At 36.6% G+C, this 25712-nt stretch overlaps 1 protein-coding gene across 6 annotated transcripts in view; it reads left to right on the top strand.

Moving 5' to 3' along the window:
- The window catches only part of CCDC138 (coiled-coil domain containing 138), a 73203-nt gene that overhangs the window by 43346 nt on the left and 4145 nt on the right, over positions 1-25712 (top strand). For 4 of the 6 annotated variants that reach the window (XM_046662177.1, XM_046662178.1, XM_046662174.1 and 1 more), the window contains 2 exons: positions 26-218; positions 8998-9174. In XM_046662177.1, coding sequence (XP_046518133.1) covers positions 26-218; positions 8998-9174 — 370 coding nt within the window. Of the gene's footprint in view, positions 1-25; positions 219-8997; positions 9175-9509; positions 9632-11149; positions 12865-25712 lie in introns of those variants that run through there. The other 2 variants (XM_046662176.1, XR_006888706.1) reach the window with 2 other exon arrangements.

The following is a 25712-nucleotide window of genomic DNA, read 5'->3' as shown; positions in this document are numbered from 1 at the left end:
CTAAGATGGTACATATTTTTAACAGCATACAACTATGACATCAACATTGAGGAGATTGGGTGAAGACCTGTTCAAAGGAGTAGTAACTAAGGGAATGCCGGATAATTCTTCAGAACATTCTGTGGAGAATAAACCAAAGACAGCTGCTTTTTTTAAGAGTTCCAATTTACCAGTGAGATTCTTATCAACTTTAATTGTTCTCAAAACAGTCACTCAAGGTAAGCTTTCAAATATGCTTATGGTATAATTTTCTGTAAACAGCTAGAAGAGAATACTATGATAATGAAGCAATTCTTATGTAGTCAAATATGTTTTACATTTTCAGAATTAGATTTTAAGTTGTTTTATAATGGTGGCACATTACAGAAAACTACTTTTAGTCGCTGAATTTGGGGAAATAGAGTCATCAGTCGGATGGTTGCCCCCTCCTGGAAGCCTTTGTTGATTCTCTTAGCTCTTGTTCCTATAGCAACCTTTGCTTCCCACTATTTACCATATAGTGTTTACCATAGAGTGTTGAAATTTTCCTATTTTTTAAATTATTTTCCACTAGAGTAGGTGTTGGCAAACTATAGCCAATGGAGAAAATCTGGCCCCCACCACCTATTTTGTAAAGTTTTATTTGAACATATCCATGCTCATTTGTTACCTATTATCTGTGACTGTTTTTGCCTTACAATGATAGAGCTGAGCAGTTAGCAGAAAGTGTGTAGCTCCCAAAGTCTGTAATGTTATTATGTGGCCCTTTACAGAAAAAGTTTGTCAATCTCTACACTAGTTTATAAGTTTACTGAGGAAAAAGTTGCCTTTGTGTCCCCCTGTACGTAGAATAGTGCTTGATATATAATAGTGAATAAGGAAGTGAATGAATTAAAAATAGTTAATCATTTTTAATGCAGTTTTGATATATAGCCATAAGTAGTTCCCTTTTTGGGTTATTAAATATGAAAATTTTGTTAAAGTAAGTCATACCAGTGTAGTCAAACAATAACTATACAATCTTTCTATCTTCCCTCTTTGTTAAATTATATAACCCAATCTGGTCATTTTTTTAAGTGGGCAGTGGCAATAATTTCATTTGACTATTTTCTGTGAAATATGTTCTGTTTAGTTACTCCTGATTTGTATGAAATTAAAGCAAAGCAAAACAAAACTATAACTTTGTGTTCTTCGTTATTTTCTTCCTTATGGTTATGGTTCTTAAAGTTATAACAGATTGGGTGATAATTGTTTGAAAGGTCATTTGTGAGAAGGGGATATTAGTCCAAAATAAAGTTCACCACATATCAACATCATTTGATAAATATAACATTAAGTACTGATAAGACTAATGAAATAGAGAAATAAAACAGGAGGAAATTAGGTGCTCCCTGTCACCACTTTTGTGTAAAACAGTATTGGGCATGCTGATCATCGGCAATGAGCCATAAAAAATGAAGGATGAATGTTGAAAGGAATAGAGAAAACTATTAATTCTTGGCTACTCTAACTATATAAATCAAGGACATTCAAAGAAACTGGCTGAGAGGTTTACTGAATATAGTGTGCTATGTCTGAATATTTGTGTCCCCCCAGAATTCATATGGTGTAATCCTAACCCCCAGAGATGATGGTATTAGGAGGGGGGCCTTTGCGACATACTTAGGTCATGACAGTGGAGCCCTCATGAATGGGATTAGTGCCCTTATGAAAGAGAGTGCACAGAAATCCCTAGCCCCTTCCACCATGTGAGGACACAGGGAGAAGGCGCCCGCTGTGAACCAGGAAGAGGGCCTACACCAGAATGCCACCATGCTGATGCTGTTGAGTTGGACTTCAAGCCTCCAGAACTATATGCAATAAATTTCTGTTGTTTATAAGCTACCCAGTCTCTGATATTTTGTTACAGCAGCCTGAATGGACTAAGATATAATTTGTGTTTCAAAAAATGAGCTCCAGAGGAAATTGACAAAAATCTATTGACTTTCAATACTATCATGACTATGTATGACTACCTATGACTATAGTATTACTACTATGACTGTCAGTAATAAGCAGCCATAATATATGTGGGAAAAAAGTCGTGTTCGTGTAAGCAAAACAAAAGATGTAAAATCCAGATATTAATCGAATGTGTGTGTGGAACCTTATCCTTTGAAATATAACAGGGCATAAATAAAGATATGAGTAAATAGTGGGTGAATGAACAGGTTAGTAAAGATTATGTCTGAAGTTAAATGGCAGAAATAAAGGACTTTTATACTTCTTACCTGGGAAGACCAAGTGTATTAAAAACTTTAACATACCTCAAGTGGCTTAGTGGAATAATACTAACTAAAATTCCAGTATAGTTTGTGTAAGTTGAGAAAGTGGTAGGAAAGTTGATTTCAAAAATATTTGCAATGAATATGATAATTTAAAACAAGTAAAACAACAACACTGGGACAGAGGCTTGCCTTAGTAGATTTTAAAATAATTGTGACATATAATAATAAAAAATGAGTAATAATTGATTTCAAACATCAAAATAGGACAATAGAAATAGTAAGTCCAGAAGTGACACAAGATTTTCATTTCATATATACTTACTGAATTAATGATTGCCTCCTTGTATAAGTCAGTGTTTTGGTTTTTTTTTTTGGTAAGGTAGGTTGGCCTTGAGCTAACATCTATTGCCAGTCTTCCTCTTTTTTTTTTTCTTCCCAAAGCTCTAATACATAGTTGTATACGTGCATAGTTGTATATCCTCTGCATGGGATGCTGCCATAGCATGGCCTGACGAGTGGTGTATAGATCCGTGCCCAGGATCTGAACTGGTGAATCCTGGGCCGCCGAAGCAGAGTGTGCAAACTTAACCACTCAGCCACGGTGCTGGCCTTGCAAATCATGTTTTTGAGAACATAGGAAGAATCATAAGACAGTCCTTGCTCTCAAAGACATTAGAATCTAGTGGTTAAGTAGATTGTAAATATTGTCTTCTGCTTCATCTTATAATTAATGACATACTAGAAGTTTAAATAGTGTACTACTGGTAAGAGAGAAATGATAAGTTACTTCTGGTGGTATGAGAGAGGGGATCAGGAGAGGGTTTATTATAAAGGAGTGAGCATTTGAGCTGGACCATCAAGGGTATGTAGGATTTCATAGGCAGAAAATAAAGAGAAAGGCCATTCCTGACGGAACAATATGAGCAAATGCTTGGGATTGTGAATGAGCTTGGCATGCGGGAAGACCAATGCGTTATCAAAAGTGAAACCATGGTGGGCTCACAGATGGTCCTCCAGTGCTGTTTATATGAACCTCTAAAAAACATTGCTTTTGGTTTGTCTTCTCTTGCAGCATACAAATTCTGTTTTACCATGTTTTTCTACAAGTTACTATTTTCACTCAACAATGCGTTCGCGATTTATTCATATTGACACAATACCTAGAGAATTTTAAGCTCTGGTAATTGATAGTAAACAACGGCTCTAGCCAGAGTTACCATAATAACCCATCCTAGTCACTTCGTAACTGTCTCATTTGTTTTTCTTATGAATTTTGTCCAATTTCTAAGTTATTTTAATTTTTAAAAATTTAAGTTCCTTTTCAGCCAGAGTGCCTCTTTAGAAAACTGCTGTAAGCATTTCTCTATCCTGTACCCTTTTTGGTAAAGTCTTTGTGAGAAGATAGACAACTTCTGATAGTCTTTAGTCAGGTTTTGTGTTATTGGTGGGTATTTCTGAGAAGTGTGTATTTTTAAATAGAATCTTAACTTTAGGATATAAAATGGAAGTTGAAAAATCCCACTAAATAATTCTCCATTGTTTACTTTAAGAAACTTTAAGAAACATCCACATTTATGTTACCTTTCATCTAAATATGTGAATATAGAATTGATGCTACTTAGTTTGAAAAATTTAGGTGTTTTTTTGATTGTGAAAATTGATTAAAAATTTTTTTAAAGAAATATCTGAGACATCACTCAAAATTCACTTAGAAATATGTCTTAAAGCTTTTAAAATCACCTAGGGAAAGTCCAGAGCTATTAGTATATAAATTGGTTGTTGAAAGTAATCTTTTAGGTCTAATTTAATATTGGACAAATACTATTAGACAAATATTAGACAAACTTGGAGAGCTAGAATAAAAATTTAAAAATTTGTTAAGGGGCCAGCCCCGTGGCTGAGTGGTTAAGTTTGCACGCTGTGCTCCTGTGGCCTGGGGTTTTGCTGGTTTGGATCCTGGACCCGAACATGGCAGCACTTATCAGGCCGTGCTGAAGCGGTGTCCCACATAGCACAACCACAACTAGAATATACAACTATGTACTTGGGGACTTTAGGGGGAAGAAGAAGTTAAAAAAAAAAAAAAGAAGATTGGCATTATGAATCTCTAAAACTCAAATATACTGTATGCAGCACTTCCCAACCTTAAACTTCCAAACCCTTTGTGGAAGAGCAATATACAGGACTAGTTTTCTGAAGAAGACAATTTGGGAAATGCCATCTGACAGTTTATGAAGTGCTATTTTAGGAAGATTCACATTACCCTGAGGAACACTTTCCTACCCCTGTGTTTCAGAGAGAGAAAATTAATGTTAAGAAAGGTGTGTGGCTCCAAATTCACGTCAGTATCAAATTCCAGAGCTGATCAGTGGATTCCTTTTTGACCTAGTGTTTTCTGCCTTCAGTGTCAGATGCTCCAGAGAGGTTCAGCAGGCTGAGGGTTGAAGGGAGGCTGTTGGATCTCAGTTTGTATAATTTTGGGATACAGCAAAGCAAGCCAAGTAAAAGAGCCAAGAAAGGAAAATGACATCTAGTAAATACTATTAGGATAAATGATTAGAAGTATGGAGAAAAATAAAATTTAGATATACTGTCTTATGCACTGCAACAAATTCTGGGAGAACTAAAAATTGAAACATAAGAAATACTCTTAAATCAGAACAATAGGCTTGTCTTAACTCTGGTAAGAAGATATTTCCTATTTATAAAATAGAAGTATCAGTTGCAAGATGGATAAATTTAATAGAAAAAATAAGGAGAAGATAGATAAATGTGTTGGATAATAAACATAATATTAAGTGCTTAATAACCCAGATATATAGATCTGTAACATTAATACCTGGTTTCCATTGACTGGCTAGTGGAAGTAGATTGTTCATAAGAATGAACATAGATGATAATACTTGGTGTGAGTTTGACTCTATAGTGCTAAGCCCTTTATACATTATCTCTGAATATTATTATCCCCGTATTAGTGGTTATTAGTTTACAGAAGTTACATAATTGTGCCAAGGCCGCATAACCAGTATTTGACAGAGTCTGATTCAGCCCAGCCCTATCGATTGCTAAAGCCTAGCCTCTTGACCCTGCTGTGACTTCCTAAGAGCATACGCTTCCTGAGATAATCAAAGAAATGATAGTAATAGCAAACAATTAGCTAGTGCTCACTATGATATGGGCTTAGCACTCTACATATACTAACTCATTTAATTCTTACAACAAGGTTATGAGATGTTAGTGATATCTCAATTTTATGAATGGGAGAGTTGAGGCATAGAGAAGTTAAGCCTGCACTCTTAATCACTATGCTATGTTGAATCTCTGAAATAAAATTTAGGTGTAAGATATAATCTTATATCTATTACACTCACAAAAGTAAAATGATTGAATATAATGTTTCACTGAGAGGAAACAGGTACAATTTTGATAGTATTGTAAATTACAGTTTTTGAAGTGCATTCTGCCTGCAGGATCCACCAAAATGTATTATAACCTTTAATAAAATTTATTGCAAGGAAATAATTCAAAAGGGAAAAAAGCTCAAAAGTATTAATGTGCTGTTTGTAATAATGATAAGGATAAATAACTGACAAATCCACAATTGGAATAGTGAAGGAAATGAACATTAAATGAGTTCTTACACAGTTGCTGGCATTTTTCTAGTCATTCACCTGGTTATTTCTTATTTATTCCCCACGATAACCTTATGAGGTAAATGGTGTGTCATTTTTACAGAAGAGCAAACTGAGGGTCAGGCAAATGGAAGAGACCCATATCTTGACCCCAAATAATCAGGCCCTTAACAACACCATCATGAGGATAGTAGAATGTTACATGTCATTAACAATTATAAGTTTGTAGATGTGGGAAGCAACGTCAAAACATTTTAATTAATAAAATCTTCAATATGTACACGCTAATTTTATCTTGGTAAAGATATCATAAAAGAGGTCATAATCTTATCTGATAGAATTATTTGTTTTAGGGACAATTTGTCTTTTTAATCAAGTATTCTCTCTTTTTTTAATATGTGCATCAAGGCTAGTTCTGTCCTGCCCTACTCAACACTTGGCCCTCAACTTTATGCAGATTTATATTTATAAATTATGGGCTTGTATTTAAGGCCTAGAGAAATGTAAGAAATTACTGCCATACTCAGATAACAGGAAGGATTGACTTGGTAAGACGGCAGTATAAGGTAGTAGTTAAGAACTTCAACTCTGGAGTCAGACAACTAAGGTTCGAATCTCAGCCCCATCACTAGCTGTGTGACATTGGACAGGTCACTTCTTTCTGTTTCCAGAAATGTTTTTTGAAGATTAAATGAGAATTAATGTGAAGGTTAATCAAAGAATCTGGCATACATAAGCTTCTAATAAGCCAGGTGCTATCGTTGTAAACATTATTATTTAACTTAAAAGAGTTGGTTTTACTTGAGGTTAGCATTGAGGTCGTTAGACTGCATTAGACTTCTGTTGCTGCATAATAAGCCACCAAACATGTAGTTGCTTGAAACAATGCCCATTTTATTTACTAGCTCACAATTCTTTGGGTTGGTAATTTGGGCTCAGCTCAGCTGGGTGGTTGGAAGCCGGGCCAGCCTGGGTGGACCCCCCTGTTGTTGGTTGGGCTTGCTCTCATATCCGGGGCCTCTCCACGTGGTCTCTCATTTTCAAGCAGGCTAGCCTGGGCCTGTTTACATGGTGTCAGAAAACTGCCCAGCTGGAGAGGAGACACGGCATGGCCTCTTTGAGGCCCAGGCTCAGGCTTCTAAACACGTTAAGTGTCATTTCTGCTGTATTCAATTGGTTAAAGTCACAAGATTAGCCCAGATTCAAAAGGTGGGCAGTAGAGTTCACCTTTTGATGGGAGTTGCTGCAAAGAGTTTCTAATCATTTTTTAACATGCCTTATAGACTAAGTAATGGAAAAACCCTGATTCATGCTGATTAAGATCAACAGATTGACTTTCGATAAGGAATAAAAAGATTATAGTTGAATGTTTAAAGACTTTAAAGACTCAATAATATAGCATATTCATAAAAAGATCAGTTTTGGTATAATTGGTAACTAAAATTTTTTAAAATACTCTTTTAGAAATTAAATTGGTCTTCTTTTTAGAAAATCTTCACTATTAGGGAAATTAAAATAAGGATACAGTTTTTATTCTCCCTAAAAGATAAAGCCACTTAAAAAATATAACCAGATGCCATTTTTCTACCCTCCCCCTCAATTAATAAAGGACTAATTTTTAAGTTTGCAAACTTGCTATATCATAGCATTCAGACTGTTTAGTCTAGGACGATGTATTAATAAGAAGTGAAGCAATTTGTGTCAAATACAGTAAGTGGCACTGTGATATAAACTGTTCCTGTGAAGAACTGAGTTCAGGATTCATTTATATTCTTCTACCTGAGTTGTTGCTATATAAAAATAGGTTTCTAAATAAGGCAAGTCTGAACAGAATCTAGCGATTTTGCTTAACCTAAATATTTGCAACGTTTTACTTTATTAAGTACAATAATGTTAGTGTTCCTTGAACTAAATTCTACCAAAAGTAAATTCTACCAAAAGTATACTATAAATTGATCCATTGGCACAGATCTTATTTCTCAACATTCTTTTATACTTATTTTAATTTCACACAGATTATTCTCAGTTTCTCATTCTTAATAGAGTTTTAAATTATTTTCTTAGTTTATATAGGCTGAAACAGCAGAGAAGAAATGCAACATGAGGCAAGAAGACAGTAAATTTTAATGGGGTGATTCTGTCATATTTTCAGTGTATTTCAAGGCACTCTTAGGCCTTTTTTAAACAGAGAGCTCAGTAGAAAAATTAACTCTAGCGCTTGAACAGCCTAAACAGTTTTTTATTCCTTTGCATAGTATGTTGAAAGAGTTTTACAAAACTGGAATATTCTTGTATATTTAAAAGCACAATGTAAAATTGTTATAAGACTATTGACTTGGGTTGTTTGGTGTATTGAAGTGTAATGATATAAGTATCTTAATATTTCACATGCATAGATTCTGGTGAAATTAGTGCTTCTCTCTCCTGGCTTTACAAGCTTCCCAGTCATCTGTGGAACATCTGTAAGAAAGTTCCAGGGATTCTGATCTAGCAGGTGCCATCATAGCGTTGGCCTTGGTAAAATCTTGCTGACGTTCTTAATGGCAGATGTATCACAAAAAATAACACACCAGAGCATATCCAATCTTCTGAAGTTGTCTTTGGATGACTACTGTTTGATCTTTATTAGAAGTCACAAATCCTCCTTTAAAACCCATTTAGCAAGTTTGTATAAAGTTACATTCTGAAATAGGTGAACACTCAGAAAGCAGCAATAACAAAAAATATAATTTCAGAAGCTGTTGTAAAGATAGAAATATTAATACTGTTTAAATTTTTCTAAGCATGTGATAATATAATCAAATATGGAAAATAAACATTACTTGTGGCATTTACTATTAAACATTGTTTTCTTTGTTGATGTAAAAAGAAATAGGGTTTATTGTTATTTCAGTGTTAAAATATGAAAATTCTGAATGAAATTGACCCTGTTATAATGTAATTCCTCTTCTCTCCTGTTTTCCCGTTTGAGTTCTAACAAATTTGTTAGGGGGAAATACCTCAATTTAGCCTGTAAATCTCTGGTTATTTAATAAATGATGGTAGTCCATCTTACCTTCTGTTTCTGATTACCAACTGGACTACTGACCTGGCAGTTGATTTTCTATCTTGTTTTTCAGCTGACTACCTGGCTCAGGCGTTTGACTCTCTGTGTTTGGACTTGAAGACAGACGAAGGAAAAGTCTTGTTTTTGGAGTGTCAGGCTGTTCCAGTGGTGTTAAGTCACCTAAGAATATCCAGCAAAGGGCTCCTGTCCAATGTCATTGATAGCTTGCTTCAGATGTCGGTGGAATCCAGTAAGTTTTGAAGTTTTATGTAACAAAGAAATGACAGTGGGATGACTTTTCTCACCTGTTCTCAATGTGTAACTATATCTCAGACATTTGCATTTTATAATACAAATGCTTGAAAAACATTTTGGCAGCTGTGTAATAGAGTCATTAATAATATCACCAAAAGTTATAAAGCCTAACCTTTTGTCTAAATTTTCACTGACTTAGCACAGTTTCCAGTAGTTGTCTCAGTTATGTGGATATACTCCACAAATGTGGCTTGTGTATTTGAGCCTCTTTCTCTGTTCTCTTGTCTCGTCATTCTGACAGATCTAATCCCATATTCCCTATTTGCTTAGAGGGAGTCGCATCAGCGGATGTGTCTCTCCCCACAGTGAGAGAAACAACAGCCATATTCCTGGTGTTGCCTCTTCGACTTTCCTGTTTTATTGGACAGACGGCAGGGAGGGGCTCTCCAGCTGTATGTATGGCTCCTCTTTTTAGTTCTTATCTGTACTTTTTGTAGTCTGTGGGGTGTTTTTTCGTTTTGGTTTTTATGTTGATAGAACAAGTTCTTTTAACTTGCTATTGATCGTTCCTAATTTAGCCGAAACATGTGTAGGGCACTGGGACAAATGCTGTCCTTTGCTTTGATTGGCATTGCTGTTTGAACCTCAAGTAACCCCTTGACTTGTAACAAGCAGCCATTTTGCTTCAGTGTTTTTTTTTCACTTGTAGTTTGTCCTCTTCCCTCTACATCACTTCTTAAAATAAAATGTTTATACCTTCCAGAAGGTGGAAACTGAAAATGGAAAGCCATTGCTCAGCATGGTAGTAAGCAACCTGTGGTGCTTGGTGCTGCTTGCGGGTGAATCCCTTATGGCTAGGGCAAAGCATGGTTATGCTTCTAACTAGGTGCATTTGGTATATGGTTTCACATTTTCAAGTGATTTTCGTATACAATCTTGTTTTTCCTTTACCTTGTTTTTCCCCGTGAAGAAGGCCAGATAGAAAAATTGAGGCCTAGAAAAGTTAGGCAACTTATCCATAGATTCCACAGCTGGACAGAGGCAGAACTCAGACTTGAGACCAGGTCTCGATCTAGACTTAAGGTGCATTCTACCAGAGCACTATGGTTAGGTTTTGCCGGTTTGTTTTCTTCTTCTGCTCCAAAATGTCTAATTTTCTCTGACATTTTATTAATATTTTTAGCCATTTATAACTGTTAAAATATTAGACTTATAGTTGGGGATCTAGCTACCTAGATGAGTAATTTTGGAGTTTTGTATCTTGATTTACTAATTTAAGGTGTAGATCAAAAAGTGAAAAATTAGTGAACTGAGACACAGAGACCTAAGATTATTTGTTTAAGTGAGTAGATTTCCAACTAGTCTCACAGGATTTTTTTTTTTAACGAGGAAAACAGAAATCTTACCAGATGCAAATTCATCAGAAACAAGTTTGTCTGAATATGTCTAACAGATGAAATCTTGTAGCCACAGGAAAACTAAGTATAATTTTATGAAATAGTGGACCTACTTGGGTGAAAGGACTGTGACAGTGTGACTTTCACATTTGGAGAAATAATATTAGGTTAGATAGTCAACAGATACTCAGTTCATTCACATTTGTTTACTTTTGTTCAAGTTATGCTCAAATCCAAGGTTATCCTTTCTTGCTGAGGTTGAATAAATAAAGCAGTTTCTGATGCTGATTCCTGGAAAGCCACGTTGTTCTGACTGATGGGAAACTTTTCAAATATCGGAAATGGGTGGATCTTTGATGATATGTGACTGAGGTGTATTTATTTGCTTGATATGTTTTCCATTTTTAATGTAAATCCAGTGCCTGGTGTTAGTCAAAAATGGATGATATAGATCAAAATGCAGTGAATACCTCTCTAGTTGTTGGTTTTATGTTTTTCTTTTCTAGATTTGCGATAGGAAACTAATTTCACCCTATCAAAATTTTCACATGCCTTTTTTTTTTTAATTCATAGGAAAACCTTGTTGGAAAAGAAATCTCAGTAGAATTGATTTACACATGGCTTATCTTACCCAACTCGTGGGCATTGGTGGCTAGCTGTGTGTGAGGCACTGTGTTTCAAGCATGTGTTTGCAGTGCTCTGCTGAGCCATGAGGCTTCCTCTGAAGCGCATAGGAGCAAGGGGCTGGAAGGAGGTGTCAGTGGGCTGAGCTGGAGCCCCAGACTGCAAAGTGCCTAGGACTGGTTCACTAGGAAGTCCACAGAGACAGTGTTGAGAAAGCTGTGTAGCAATTTGACAGTAATTTTGTATCTGTTAAATCCAATAATAATTTAAAACATTTGGACTTTGTTTTATTTCATTTTCTAGTGTTTTTAATGGTATTATAAAAGGTAAACTGAGACACATTACATTTTGAAAAATGTATTTGAGCAAACGACGATTCGAATGGAGCAGCACTAAAACTGAAAATGGTTGGGGTGCTCTGTGGCCGGGCCTGGGGCAGAGATTTTCACAGAGAAGACATGAAGCAAAGCAGTTATTTAATTGGCTATAACTTAAATGTTGCCTTCATGGGAAAATTTGGTTATTTGGCTGTTAGGATAGTTGTTCTTAAGTCTCCTTTTCCTAGATTCCAGTGCACTCCCTCTGGCATAGGTTTTGGTTTGTTTAGGTAGGCTGACTACCCAAGGCACTAGACCTACCCTAGTCCAATAACCTCCTTGTTTAACTATTTTAATAGTGTTTTGTAAAAGTGTGATGGATTCTTCATGTGATGGAGTGGAAATTAAAAAGACTGGTCCTTCATCACATTTTGAAGAGCAGTTGGACAACACTGTCTGTGCTGGTCACTTTATATTAAGCTGTATTATGGTTAGTGCTCTGCAGAATGGTTTTTTTCCTCTTCTCGCCTTGTGCTCTTCCCCCAGATTCATGTTTTCAGGTATGAGAAATATTTCCAGCTGCATAGATATTGTTTTTTGAAAGCTGCTAAAATGTATTTCTCTGAGTGTGAGTTAAAATCTATGCATTGATTTACTTCAACATGTATTATGAGCACTATGCTGTTTTTAGATTGAGGGCTTCTTGTATATCTGTTCTGGGCGTGGGTATATATCATATAATAACTTAGTGTTGCTTTTAGAAAATTACTGTGTGGTTTCTTTCTCCTCTCAGTGGTTGAAAGCCATTATTCACCTGTTTGGGTTTACCTGTATAAGAACTTGAGTCTTATTTTATTTCAAAGAATACTTTCCTTTTCTTGTCAGACTTAGTTTAAATAGAGGGATTTAAGTTTGTATTTGTATTATATATTCTCTTTTTTGGTCCAGAAACTGCCTTGTCTAAGGTAAACATGCTACCGTTTAACACTTGAATGGCAATAATGTACATGAGTACATTTTGCAGAACTTATTTTTTTAAGTAAAGTTTATTTTTATTACAAAAATAATAGAAATTTGGAAAACTCCAAAGTAACAAAAAAGAAAGTCTTACTATACAGAGATATGTACATTTACTTTCTGTGAATATTGCTTCCTGTCTTTTTTCTTTGAATAGTTTTCATGATGTTGAGTTTTTCTTTTATTTTTTTTAACATGGTTAAGTCCTAGTATGTATACAGTTGTATCAATGTTTGTTTATCTGTCTAAATATCACTATAAAAAAGATAATAGATTTTGCTAAGAAATATGCTTGAGTTCTGTTTAAATTATCTGTGAATATAGGTAAGAAAAATTTAATAAAGTTAAAGAATCATCCAATATTTTGGACTATGCTACATGCGTTAAATTTGTTCTGTGGATCTGAAACTTACTGTAGACCTATTCATATTTCTTAGTATGGTGCAGCTACTATTTTCCGTTGGCAGTTAATTTTTTTTGATTTGGGCAAATCATTTCTTCCCTTCTTGCTATTCTTTATTGTCATTCTCTTATGTTTTTATTAGTAAGGAGATTAAAGCAAGGACAATTTTAATGAAATGATAAATGTGATATTTCCAATAAAACATAACCTAGTATACACACACCCACGTTTCTAGTTCATGAATCTTACATACATATGAACCTGTTTTATCAGTTAAAAGTTTTCACATGAAAGAATATTCTCTGTAGGAAACACAATGGGAAGATTATTTTTAATAACTGAACAACATAAAATAATATTTTTTAAAATTTAAAAGAAGTTGACACCCCTCTTAATTCTACCACCTTAATATAACATTTATAGTTTGCATATTGCCTACGATATATATACACACATATACATATATATGTTTTACATAGTTGCAGTCATAATCTACATACTTTGTTTTGTAATACATATTTGTTATAGAAAAATTAGAAGATACAGATTTATTTCAGTCAACAAATATCTTATCTATAGACGATACATTCCTCCCTGATGCTGAACTGGGCACTAGGGGTACAACAGAGAGCAAGGCAAGTGGTCCCCTGTCATTGTGAGGCTTATGGTCTAGTTGACTTTTCTCAAATTATTGGTATACTGGGGAATGATGATATCAATATCATAGGATTATAAAAGGTGGTGAGGGAGTTAACCATGCAAAGATCTGGGAGAAGACTGTTCCAGGCAGCGGGAGCAGCTGGAGCAGCTGGAGCACAGGTGTTAGGGCAAGTATTAGTTGTGTTAGGTGTGGTAATTTCAAGAAACAGCAGGGAAGCCAGGGTGGTGAATCAAGTGAGTGGAGGGAGTAGAGAAGAATCGGAAAGGAAGGGCCTAGGGCACTCATTGGGAGGGGCTTGTTGGCCATCATTAAGACTGGGGATTTTGACATAATAAAACTCCTTGCGCTTCTCCTTTCTATTCTGGTTTGAATGTCATATTATGAGATTTTTTGTACATTTCTGCCTAGCTCTTATTTGTTGCTTAATATTTCATTATATTCATTTGTTGTTGTTACCATTTATTAAGACATTTCTTGTGGGAGGTTTTATGAAATTTGCTAAGGAAATTGATTCCTTGGCCTTCCATCTCAGCACAGGAGAGTTTTCAAGGAGTTTGTGGCCAGTCCTTTCAGGGAACTAACCTAGCAGGTCCCTTCCATAACCTCTGAAGTCTACTTAAGAGTCATTTGATGTACACAGGTAGTCATATATTTTTCAGTGGTCTCTGAATGCTGCCAGATCTACAGCTGTACTAAAAATTGCAGAATCACTTCAGTGATGCTTGCATTCCCTAGTCTGACACTTTAACAGAATCTCTTTTTCTCAGATGTAAGGCTGGTCTTTCTACTGTGTAAACACTAGGTGATATGAACCCTTTCTTGGCCAAGCTTTAGGTTTGTGTTATATAGCCTGTCTTGAGGAAGTTTGTTCTGATATTTTGTGAAAAACAAAACAATAAAAACGTGTGTATGATGGGGAGTAAAATCTGACCTGCTAATCAATGTCGTAGAGAAAGCTGAGAAATCAAATAATTAAATATACAGATAATAAATATACTATTTTTATTTATTTTTTAAAAATGAGTTCTCTGGGGGCTGGCCCCGTGGCCGAGTGGTTAAGTCCGTGCGCTCCGCTGCAGGCGGCCCAGTGTTTCGTTGGTTCGAATCCTGGGTGCGGACATGGCACTGCTCATCAAACCACGCTGAGGCGGCGTCCCACATGGCACAACTAGAAGGACCCACAACGAAGAATGTACAACTATGTACTGGGGGGCTTTGGGGAGAAAAAGGGGAAAAAAAAAAAATGAGTTCTCTGGCTATTTAACTTAAGGAATTTTTTTTCAAAACTATGTTTATTATTTAAAACACTCACATAGCTAACAATTTCCAAGGTACAAAAGGGGAAAAATCTTCTTTTAGTGAGTTTCCTTCCCAAGCCAATTTTACTAGTTTTTTCCATATCCTTTCATAGATATACTGTCTATGTACATACACACACACAGAAACATACACATATTATTTTTCTCTTTTATCATCTTTTTATCAAGAGAATGCTAGCATCCTATATGTGTTGTTGTGAACGCTGTATCTTGGAGATCATCCTGTATTAGTACATGAAGAGTTTCTTCAATTAAAATTCATTCATTTAAGCACATCACCATTGATGGATATTTGGATTGTTTCTAGTCTTTTGCTAATAGAAACAGTGTTTCTTTATAAGTTCACTTATACAAAAGTAAATTTGCACGTGTGGGAGCTTATTTGGTAGAATAGCTACCTGGAAGTAGAATTATTGGATCAAAAGAAAATTTCTCAGATTATGAAAATGACACGGAGTAAAAAGTGGCTAAAATAACAAAAGGAAAAGAGCAAGGGGAGTCAAAGAGACGGGTAACAAATTATTTAATCATTTATTTTGTTTGTTTTTTACAAATGGATGTTTTCTATTAGATCATAGTTCAGAGACTCAGAAATTGAGTCTAATATAGATGGATACGATGATAGGGATAATTCAAGAACTCTTACATCCCATACCCTTGTGACTACATCCTCCCAATACCCAGCTCTTCACCCCTCCTTTCCCCACTCATAAATCCATCTACCTGGTGCTCAGTATAGTATTGAACAGGTAAAGGGAGCCCTGTTGTCTCACTAGGACAGCAGCCCTGCTGACACGGAGCCTTTGGCTGGCACGTGGGGCCGCCTGAGGTCCTTGGCGGTCTAAGTGCCGGAGGAGGTTTATGGGCTTCAAGATGTAGTGTCTGGAAGTTGAGGACTGCCTGAATAAACATCTTATTTGAAGTTTAATCATAGACTGGCAAGAAGCAGATTTTTTTTTCCTGTTCTCTACAGCATTTTTAAAATGACATCTCAATATCAGTTTTAGTTTTTCTTCATTTTCTTTGAAATAGTTTTTTTAATTGTGGTAAAATACAAAATTTACCATCTTAACCATTTTTAAGTATACAGTTAGTGTTAAGTACATTCACATTGTTGTGCAGCCATCACTACCATCTGTCTCCAGGACTCTTTCGTCTTCCCCAACTGATTGTCTGTACCCATTAAACACTTAACTCCCCATTCTCCCTCCCACCAGCCCCTGGCAACCACCATTTGACTTTCTATCTCTGTGATTTGACTACTCTAGGTACCTCATCTAAGTGGAATCACATGGCATTTGTCTTTCTGTGACTGACATTTCACTTAGCTTAATGTCTTCAGATTTGGTCCATGCTGTAGCATGTGTCAGAATTTCCTTCCTTTTTAAGGCTGAATAATATTTCATTGTATGTATATATACACCATATTTTATTTATCCATTCATCCATTGATGGACACTTGGGTTGCTTCCACTTTTGGCTGTTGTGAATAATGCTGCCATGAACGTGGGTGTACAAATATCTGTTTGAGTTCCTGTTTTCAGTTTTTGGGGGTCTTTAAAATAGCTTTCAGTCTTCAAATGTCTTTCATCAGAGTGAACAACGTTTGAAATTGTACTGAAATTAAGACAATACTTTAAGACAAGAGCAATAAAACTTGGTTTTGTTTATCTCCAAAGCCCATTCAGCCGCTAAAGCAACATGCAGACTGTTTTCAACATCTAAATTTGTTGTAGTTTAAAAAACTGTTTACAGGCTTAATTTAAACCCAGAGAACATAATTTCATATTGGGTCCCTGCTCCAATATCACTTCCTCAGAGTGTCCCTCTTTGACCATGCTGTACAACTGAGCCCCATCCACTCTCGTTGTCCCCTTGACTGCTTTATTTGCTCTCAGATGCTTAGCTGATATACATATATATGTGTGTGTGTGTATGTATACACACGTTGGTCTCTAATTCATTTGCAGTTTATCTTGGTGAAAGGTATGAGGAATGGATTAAACTATTTTTCTAGATAGCTATCTAGTTGACCCAACACTCTTTATTCAATGAACTTATCTTTCTCCCTTTGCTTAGGAAGTCTCCTTTGGAAGTATTTTAAGTTTTTCTCCATTGTCTTATTGTTTGTAGTGGCTTTCCATTTCATTCTCTTGGGGTTTCCAGAGATATATTTATGTTATCTGTAAATAATAATTTTATTTCTTCTTTAACAATTTTTATATTGTCTTGTCTCATTGAGTTTGGGTGTCTCCTCCAGCGCGATGCTGAATAATAGCAATGATAGTAAACATTTTCATCTTAGTCCTCATTTTAATGAGAATGGTTCTAGTGTTTTCTGATTAACCAAAATGTTGCTGGCTTGAGTTGAGGTAGATAATATCTTATCATTTTAAGGAAGTATCCATCTGTTCTGTACAATTATGTTCAAGGGTGCATATTGAATTTTGTGAAATGCACTTTTAGTGTCTTTGGAGTTGATATATCTAAAAAGGATCATGTGATTAATGTAGTGAATTAAAATGGTGACTTTGAACTGTCTTTAAATTCCTGAAATAAATGACATTTGGTCATGGAACAATTTTCTTTTAATGTTCTGCTGATTTTGTTTGTTTGCATCACAAAGGAAAATAATAAACTGATCTCACTCGTGATTACCCATGCTAAATCCTAGACTGGATATTAACATTCATATTTACTCTAACAATGGGATACTCAATTTTATTCCTTTCCACTTTTATTTTGCGTGCTGTTAACATGTTGTTTCTTCTTTTTCCTTTCTTTTTTTCTCTTCCTCCCCTGGGATGTGGGCGTGTTGGTATTTGTATTAGGTTCCTGTGGCTGCTGTAACAAATTACTACAGATCTGGTGCTTAACAGAAATTTATCCTCTTAAAATTCTAGAAGCCAGAATTCTGACATGAGTTTCACTGGGCGGGAATCAAGGTATTGGCAGGCTGCGCTCCCTCCAGAGGCTCTAAGGGACAGTCTGTTCTTCCTTCTTCTAGCTTCTTGTAGCTGTTGGCTTGTGGCTGCATCACGGTAATCTCTGCCTCACATTTGTTTTAAATGTGCCTCACATTTGTTTTAAATCTCACATTTGTTTTAAAATGTAGGTTTCATTATTATTCAGATATGGTGAGGCCAAGAGATTGATGACCCATTGTAAAGAGTTTTTGGACCAAGTTTTATACTAAGAGAGGGAGGCACACCATGCCACAGGGGCCCACATGGGGAGGCACCACATCAGTCAGGAAGCAGAAGGAAAGGGGAGAACTGTGGACAAGACCCTTTATTATGGTTTCCATGGGAAGGTATGGGCAAAGCAGGGTAACCAGGTTTGGGATTGGCTGATTTGAATAATTTCAACAGGTGCTGGGGCCTAAGGGTTATTCCTAGTTGTCTGCTACCTGGCCCTGGAGTAATTAGGGCAGGTGGATAGTGACCTGTTACGTGAGAGCCGCATAGAGAGGAGGTGGTTGCCGGGTGTGGACCAGGATTGGTTAGTTTGCATATGAAAGATGTGCTCACATGCAAGTCATTTACTGTCTCTAGGAATTGGCTACCTCTGGGAGGGGCAGTCTCTCCAGGGTCAACAAGGCCCCAGATGTCAAAGCATCAGAACCACATGGTTAATACAACATTGTCTTTCCTCTTCTGTCTGAAATCTCCCTCTGCCTCTCTTTTATAAGGACACTTGTGATTGAATTTAGGCCTACCTAGATGGTCCCGGATAATCTCCCTCATCTCAAGATCCTTAACTTAGTCACCTCTGCAAAGCCTTTGCCATATAAGATAATATTATAACATTCACAGATTCCAGCAATCAGGATGTGGACATCTTTTGGGCAGCCATTATTCAGCCATCCACACTGTTCTGTCCTTTTTTCTCCTCATTAATTTGAGAGTTCCCTCAGCACCAGTTTGCATGTATACTTGTTGCATTCATGCTGATTCTATATATAGATACAAACACACAACCACTTCATTGTGTCTTACAGTGCAGTTTCAAGCATTGATATTGAAATAATATTACTTTATTATAAATTAGTTTTTATTTTTCCTTTATGTTACATATAGGGCATTCTTGATTAAAAATCTGTGTGTAAGTATGTTATTTGCCTAGGATAGCATCAAGATAGTAAAGGGGAATTATAAAATATTTGTTATAAAAAAATGGCATGAGTCACTGGGTTGGAAACTGCTCCTCTAGTCAGCTGCTTCGTTTAATATATAGACAGATGGAAAACTTAGGGTTCTGAGAAATTAAGTGACTTGTTTAATGTCACATGGCTAGAGCCAGGGGAGTGATGAGGATTAGATAAGTCTTTCAGAAAAAGAAAAGATAGAGATAAGGGAGAAACTTCCTCTGGATGTTAGGACCCCAGAACTGAGGGGTTCCAGAGCAGAAAGTAGTGGCAATGCTCATGGTGTCCAAGAGATCAAAAAAGAAAGAAAGGAAAGGAGACAAACAGATTTGGAATTCTCTCAGGAATGAAGAAGTAGAAGGAGGAACAGGGGTTTGAAACTGTGGGAAAAGGGCAGACCAGGAACTTTTCTTGGAGTGTTATTGATTATGGATATGGATTATCCTGCTCCAGAGAGAGCCTTTGTCCCTGGACTAGCACTTCCCCACATCAAGCCTCTAGAAAACTCCTAGTCATCTTTCAAGAAATAGCTGACCTTGAGAGCATTTCCCACCTTGCCTTGTTCCAAAAAGGAATGAAGGTGGACTTGAAAAAAGTATTAAAGAGGGGGAATTTATGTACAGTTGGGTGTTTTCAAAAGATTACCTATGTATATCCTTCTTACTGTTGCTTTTTTTCTTTTTAAATATTAGTTGACCTATATTCAGTTTCAGGGATGGCAGCTGAAGTCTTTTGGTTGACATTGAATGTTGCCATATTTTTATAACTTTTGAAACATCAGACCTAGAATAAAACCCTTACTTTCTCTGATTTATTTTGCTTAGCATAATACTCTCAAGGCCCATCCGTGTTGTCACAAATGGCACTATTTCGTCTTGTTTTGTGGCTGAGTAGTATTCCATTATATATATATATGCACCACATCTTCTTTGTCCATTCATCCATTGATGGGCACTTTGGTTGCTTCCAAGTCTGGGCTATTGTGAATAATGCTGCAATGAAGATAGGGGTGCGTATATCTTTTTGAATTGGTATTTTCATGTTCTTTGGATAAATACACAAAAGTGGAATAGCTGGATTGTATGGTTTTTCTATTTTTAATTTTTTGAGAAATCTCCATGTTTTCCATAGTGGCTGCACCAGTTTGCATTCCCACCAGCAGAGTATGAGGGTTTCCTTTCCTCCACACTGTCTTTAACACTTGTTATTTCTTGTCTTTTTAGTAATAGTCATTCTGACAGGTGTGAGGTGATAATCTCATTGTAGTTTTGATTTACATTCCTCTGATAATTAGTAATGTTGAACATCTTTTCATGTGCCTGTTGGCCATCTGTATATCTTCTTTGAAAAATGTCTGTTTATATCCTCTGCCCATTTTTCTGATCAAGTTGTTCATTCTTTTGTTGAGTTGTATGAGTTACTTGTATATTTTGGAAATTAACTCCTTATCGTATATAAGAATTGGAAATATTTCTCCCACTTGGTGCATTGTCTTTTCATTTTGTTGATGGTTTCTTTTGCCATGCAGAAGCTTTTTAGTTTGGTGTCGTCCCATTTGTTTATTTTTTCTTTCATTTCCCTTTCGTAAGGAGACATGGTATTGAAAAAGATACTGCTAAGACTGATGTCAAAGAGTACTGCCTCCTTTTTCTTCTAGGAGTTTTATTGTTTCAGGTCTTACATTCAAGTCTTTTATCTACTTTGAGTTAATTTGTGTGTGTGAACAGTCTACTTTCATTCTTTTGCATGTGGCTGTCCAGTTTGCCCAAAACCATTTATTGAAGAGACTTTCCTTTCTCCATTATATATTCTTGGCTCCTTTGTAGAAGATTAGCTGTCCCTAGATGTATGGTTTTATTTCTGGGCCCTCAGCTATTTTCCATTGATCTGTGTGTCTGTTCTTCTGTCGGTACCGTGCTGTTTTGATTACTATAGCTTCGTAGTATATTTTGAATTCAGAGAGTGTGATGCCTCCAGCTTTGTTCTTTTTTCTCAGGGCTATTCAGGGTCTTTTGCTATTCCATATAAATTTTAGGATTCTTTGTTCTATTTCCATGAAAAATGTCATTGGTATTCTCATTGAGATTGCATTGAATCTTTAAATTGCTTTAGGTAATATGGACATTTTAAGTATGTTTATTCTTTCAGTCCATGAGCATGGACTATCTTGACATTTCTTTATGTCTTCTTCAGTTTCTTTCAATAATGTCTTACAGTTTTCAGTGTGTAGTTCTTTCACCTACTTGGTTAAATTTATTCCTACATATTTTATTCTTTTTGTTGTTAATGCAAATGGGATTTTATTGTTGATTTCTCTTCGTGCTAGTTTATTGTCACTGTATAGAAATGCAGCTGATTTTTGTATGTTTATTTTGTATCCTGTAACTTTACTGTATTTGTTAGTTATTTCTAACAGTTTTTTGGTGGGTTGGGGTTTTCCATATATAAAATTATGTCATTTGCAAATAGTGACAGGTGTACTTCTTCCTTTCCAATTTGGATCCTTTTTATTTCTTTTTCTTGCCTAATTGCTCTGGCTAGGACTTCCAATACTATGTTGAATAAGAGTGGCAAGAGTGAACATCTTTGTCTTGCTCCTGTTCTTAGAGGAATAGCTTTCAGTTTTTCACTGTTGAATATGATGTTGGCTGTGGGTTTGTCATATATGGCCTTTATTATGTTGAGGTATTTTCCTTCCATACCCATTTTATTTGGAGTTTTTGTCATAAATGTATGTTGAATCTTGTGACATGCTTTTTCTGCATCTATTGAGATGATCATGTGGTTTTTATTACTCAATTTTTGAATCATTTCTACATTTCTATCTATGAGCTCTCTAATTCTCTCTTCCATGTGGTCTGCTCTGCTTCCAGTGCTTTCTACTTTATTTTTCATCTCATTAGTTTTGTTCTTCATCTCCAGAATTTCTGTTTGGTTTATCTTTGAGTTTCAGTCTCTTTAGTGAAGCACTCCTTCTGTTTGTTAACTTTATTCCTAAGCTCATTGAACTTTCTGGGTTTTCTTGTAACTCTTTTGAGTTTTTCATGCCGTCTAGTTTGACTCCTCTGTCAGTTAGACTGCAGTCCTCTGTGACTGCAGGTTTTGCCTCTGGAGAGCTGTCGTTTGCTTTCTGTGCTGCCATGCTGCTGTGCTTCATGGTGCTTGATGAGCTGATCCACTGCTGGCGCATTGGTGGTGGTCAACACCTTTCTTGTTTGGGTGAGGCTTTGATTTCAAGCTGCTCCTGGTTGTATCTGAGAGCCTGCACTGTTCACCCTCCACTGCCTCTACCAGAGGTGTTGTCAGTGCCCTCCTTGTGCAGCTTGTGCCTCTGAGGTTGCTGGTGCCTTGCTGCTTACGATGTTGCTGTAGTCTCAGGTGTCGCCACCGGGGTCACCAGACTCTGAACACTTCTGCTGCTTCTGGGATCACCTGGGTCTCCTGTTCCTCCACTAGCTCTCCACAGGCTTGGGTGCTGCTGCCCTGTGCACCACCTGCACTGCTGCTCCTGGGTTGTCTCGGTGCTTAGTAGCACTGCTGCCTGAGGCTCTAGGTTCACAGGTGACACTGTTGCTGCTGGTGGTCCAGAGTCTTACATGCAGTCCCCGCTGCTGGTAGAGCCACTGTCAGGGATGCCACCACTGGTGGCTGGGTCTTGGGTTCTACTGTGGTTCCTGAAGCCTCAGGTTTCAGGTGCCACCTGCCACTGCTGGGGGAGGCACGGGGCTAAGCCAATAGTGTTATTGCTGGTTCTGCAGTCTCTGGTCACTGGTGTGCACCAGTGTGCTTTTTGAAACCTCAGGTCAGGGCACTCCACCCTTGCCAGGGAAATCCACATTCTGGATGCTATCCTCACTGCTGGAAAGAACAGCACCACTACTAGGGGAGGAGGAGAGGGCTGGGTCACTGGCAGCACTCTGTGTCCTGAAGCGCAGTATGTGTGTGCCACACGCTACCGCTGTGATGGGACAGGGGCTAAGCCACAAATGCCGTGTCTGCTCCTGCATCCTCTAGCTACCGGCATGCACCACTACCAGGAGGATGTACGTTTTGGATTACCACTGTCTGGGGAGGTGGAGGGGAAGGGGGCTGCTCCTCAAGTTCCACTGCCTCCTGGAGGTCCAGTCCACCCACCTTCAAATGTATAGATGCATGGATGTCTCAGGCCTTCTGGTGTGCTGTGCAGGGAGTCCTTTGTTAACAATGGTTGTCTGACTGGTTGTAACTTAGAAAAGACAAAGGGAACAACTCATTCCACTGTGATGCTGATGTCATTCTCCCAAGAGAGACTCCTGAAACAGCAAGAGAAAAATGTGGTCTATACATAGAATGGAGTATTATTCAGCTTTAAAAAGGAAGGAAATTCTGACACATGCTACGACATGGATGAACCTTGAGTACATTTCTAAGTGATGTAAGCCAGGCACAAAAAGAAAAATCTTCTATGATTCCACTTATATGAGCTGCCTAGAGTAGTCAAATATGTAAAGACAAAGTAGAACGTTGGTTGCCAGGAGCTGTGGGTAGAGGGAAGTGCGGAGTTAGTGTTTAATGGGTACAGTTTCAGTTGGGGAAGATGAGAACTTTCTGGAGATGGATACGTGCACAACAATGTGAATGTACTTAACACTAACAAACTGTACACTTAAAAATGGTTAAAATGGTAAATTTGTGTGTGATGCATATTTAATGACAATTTTAAAATTAAATATAATAAACCTTTAAAACTTAAAGAAAAATATTCAAGCAAAGAAGAAATGTAGAAAGCATAAGTGTTTTTTTAAAAAATCACCATAAACCTTATCAGTTAGAAATAACCATCATTAATATTAGGTGAACATTGTTTCATATAACTTTCTACAGTTGTGTTCATATGATAAGATGTCTGAATGGTTAGACAGATGAAAGTATTTTCACAGAAGTGTGATTTATTACATATGTTATTTAAGGAAATGTATTTAACAGGAAAAATGAAACGGATTTGAGTTATAAATACTGTCTTATCACAAGTTTCTTCTGTTAAGAAACAAGGTAAAAAACATTGAGTCTCTCTTTTTGTTAACCTTTTTTATTGTAAAATATATATAACATAAAATTTACCATTTTAATCACCTTTAAGTGTCCCCTATTTTTTTAATACTGTTTCAGTTTTAGATGGTATTGTTCCCAGCGATGAAGATGAGGACACTAGCACTACTGCAGTTTTCATCTCCCCTTCTTTCACTTCCTGACATTTAGTTATGTCTTTTTTTTTTTTTTTTGAGGAAGATTAGCCCTGAGCTAATTGCTGCCAATCCTCCTCTTTTCGCTGAGGAAGACTGGCCCTGAGCTAACATCCAGGCCCATCTTCCTCTACTTTATATGTGGGACACCTACCTCAGCATGGCGTGCCCAGCGGTGCCGTGTCTGCACCCGGGATCCGAACCAGCGCACCCCGGGCTGCCGAAGTGGAACCTGTGCACTTAACCACTGTGCCACCGGGCCAGCCTCTATGTCATTATTTTTGCATTATGTTGTTATTTTTACATTCTGTTCGGTGACCACAATTTACACATTTGCTTCATACTAGTGTTTTTCTTATTTCTTTGCTTTATATTGGTTTTATATTTAATTTATTCAGTCTCAAGACTAGTCCTTTTTACTGTAACTTCTAAATTTCTGTGTTCTTAATTTTGAATGATCTCTTAATTGCTCTGTCTCATGTGCACCCAACACCCCCCCCCCCCCAAATTTAGGAAGTGCTTGTGGGTAATTAATGAAATGTAATTACATTTGAATATTGTAGTATTGAAAAAATGTTAAAACTCCAATACTTGAACCTTATAATTAAACCTAACCAAATGTGTATAAGAATTCCAGAATTTTCTTTCTCCTGTATTTTATGTCTATCTCATAGGTTTAAAAGAGAGACTGGAAATCAAGCCACTGAACCTCTTTTACTTCTAAAAGAACTTTACAAGCTTCACTTTTTAAAAAAGCTAATATATTAAAGTCTTTGGATGATCTTGGCTTTTTTCCACTACAGAGGTTATATAAGGAAGTTCACTTTTATTTGGCAATGTTTAGTTGGAGTTTTTTGTAATACCCTTAAATGTGTGTGTTTTGTTCATGCCAAGACCTGATTTACATATAAAGTATAGTAAAGTAAAGGAAAATACACTCTCTTTCATGCTTTTGCAATATACAAACAACCATCAGACTTTCTTATGTGCTTTTTAGGATTTTAAATTGAAAATATTGATATTATAGATTGTAGGTATGTTAAGAACCATCAGTGGTCTTTCTGGAAATGACTTATGATTGTTCTTTACCCATTGATTTCAATTCTGTTAGCCATATGATAGTTAACTTTCTTGTTTAGAGTTGATATGAGCCATATGCTTCAGGATCTAAAATAAGAAAGCTATGTACAATTGTTTAATGAAGCTGCTTGAAATTTCAGTCAATGTATTTGTAATGCTATTTGTAGATTTTGTGATAATGTTTGTAACTTAAATTTTCATTCTTTAAGAAGATTTTCTGTAACTGAGATTGAGATTTATGTGTGTGTGAGAGAGAGAGATTGAGGTATATGTGTACACACGTACATATATAGACACACACACACACATACAACTTGGTGAGCTAAGTTTACTTCATACTTGGGTT

This window comes from Equus quagga, chromosome 5 (genome assembly GCF_021613505.1).
Source record: "Equus quagga isolate Etosha38 chromosome 5, UCLA_HA_Equagga_1.0, whole genome shotgun sequence".
In the NCBI taxonomy this organism is placed as follows: Eukaryota; Metazoa; Chordata; class Mammalia; order Perissodactyla; family Equidae; genus Equus; species Equus quagga.
This window is presented reverse-complemented; position numbering and strand designations above follow the sequence as displayed.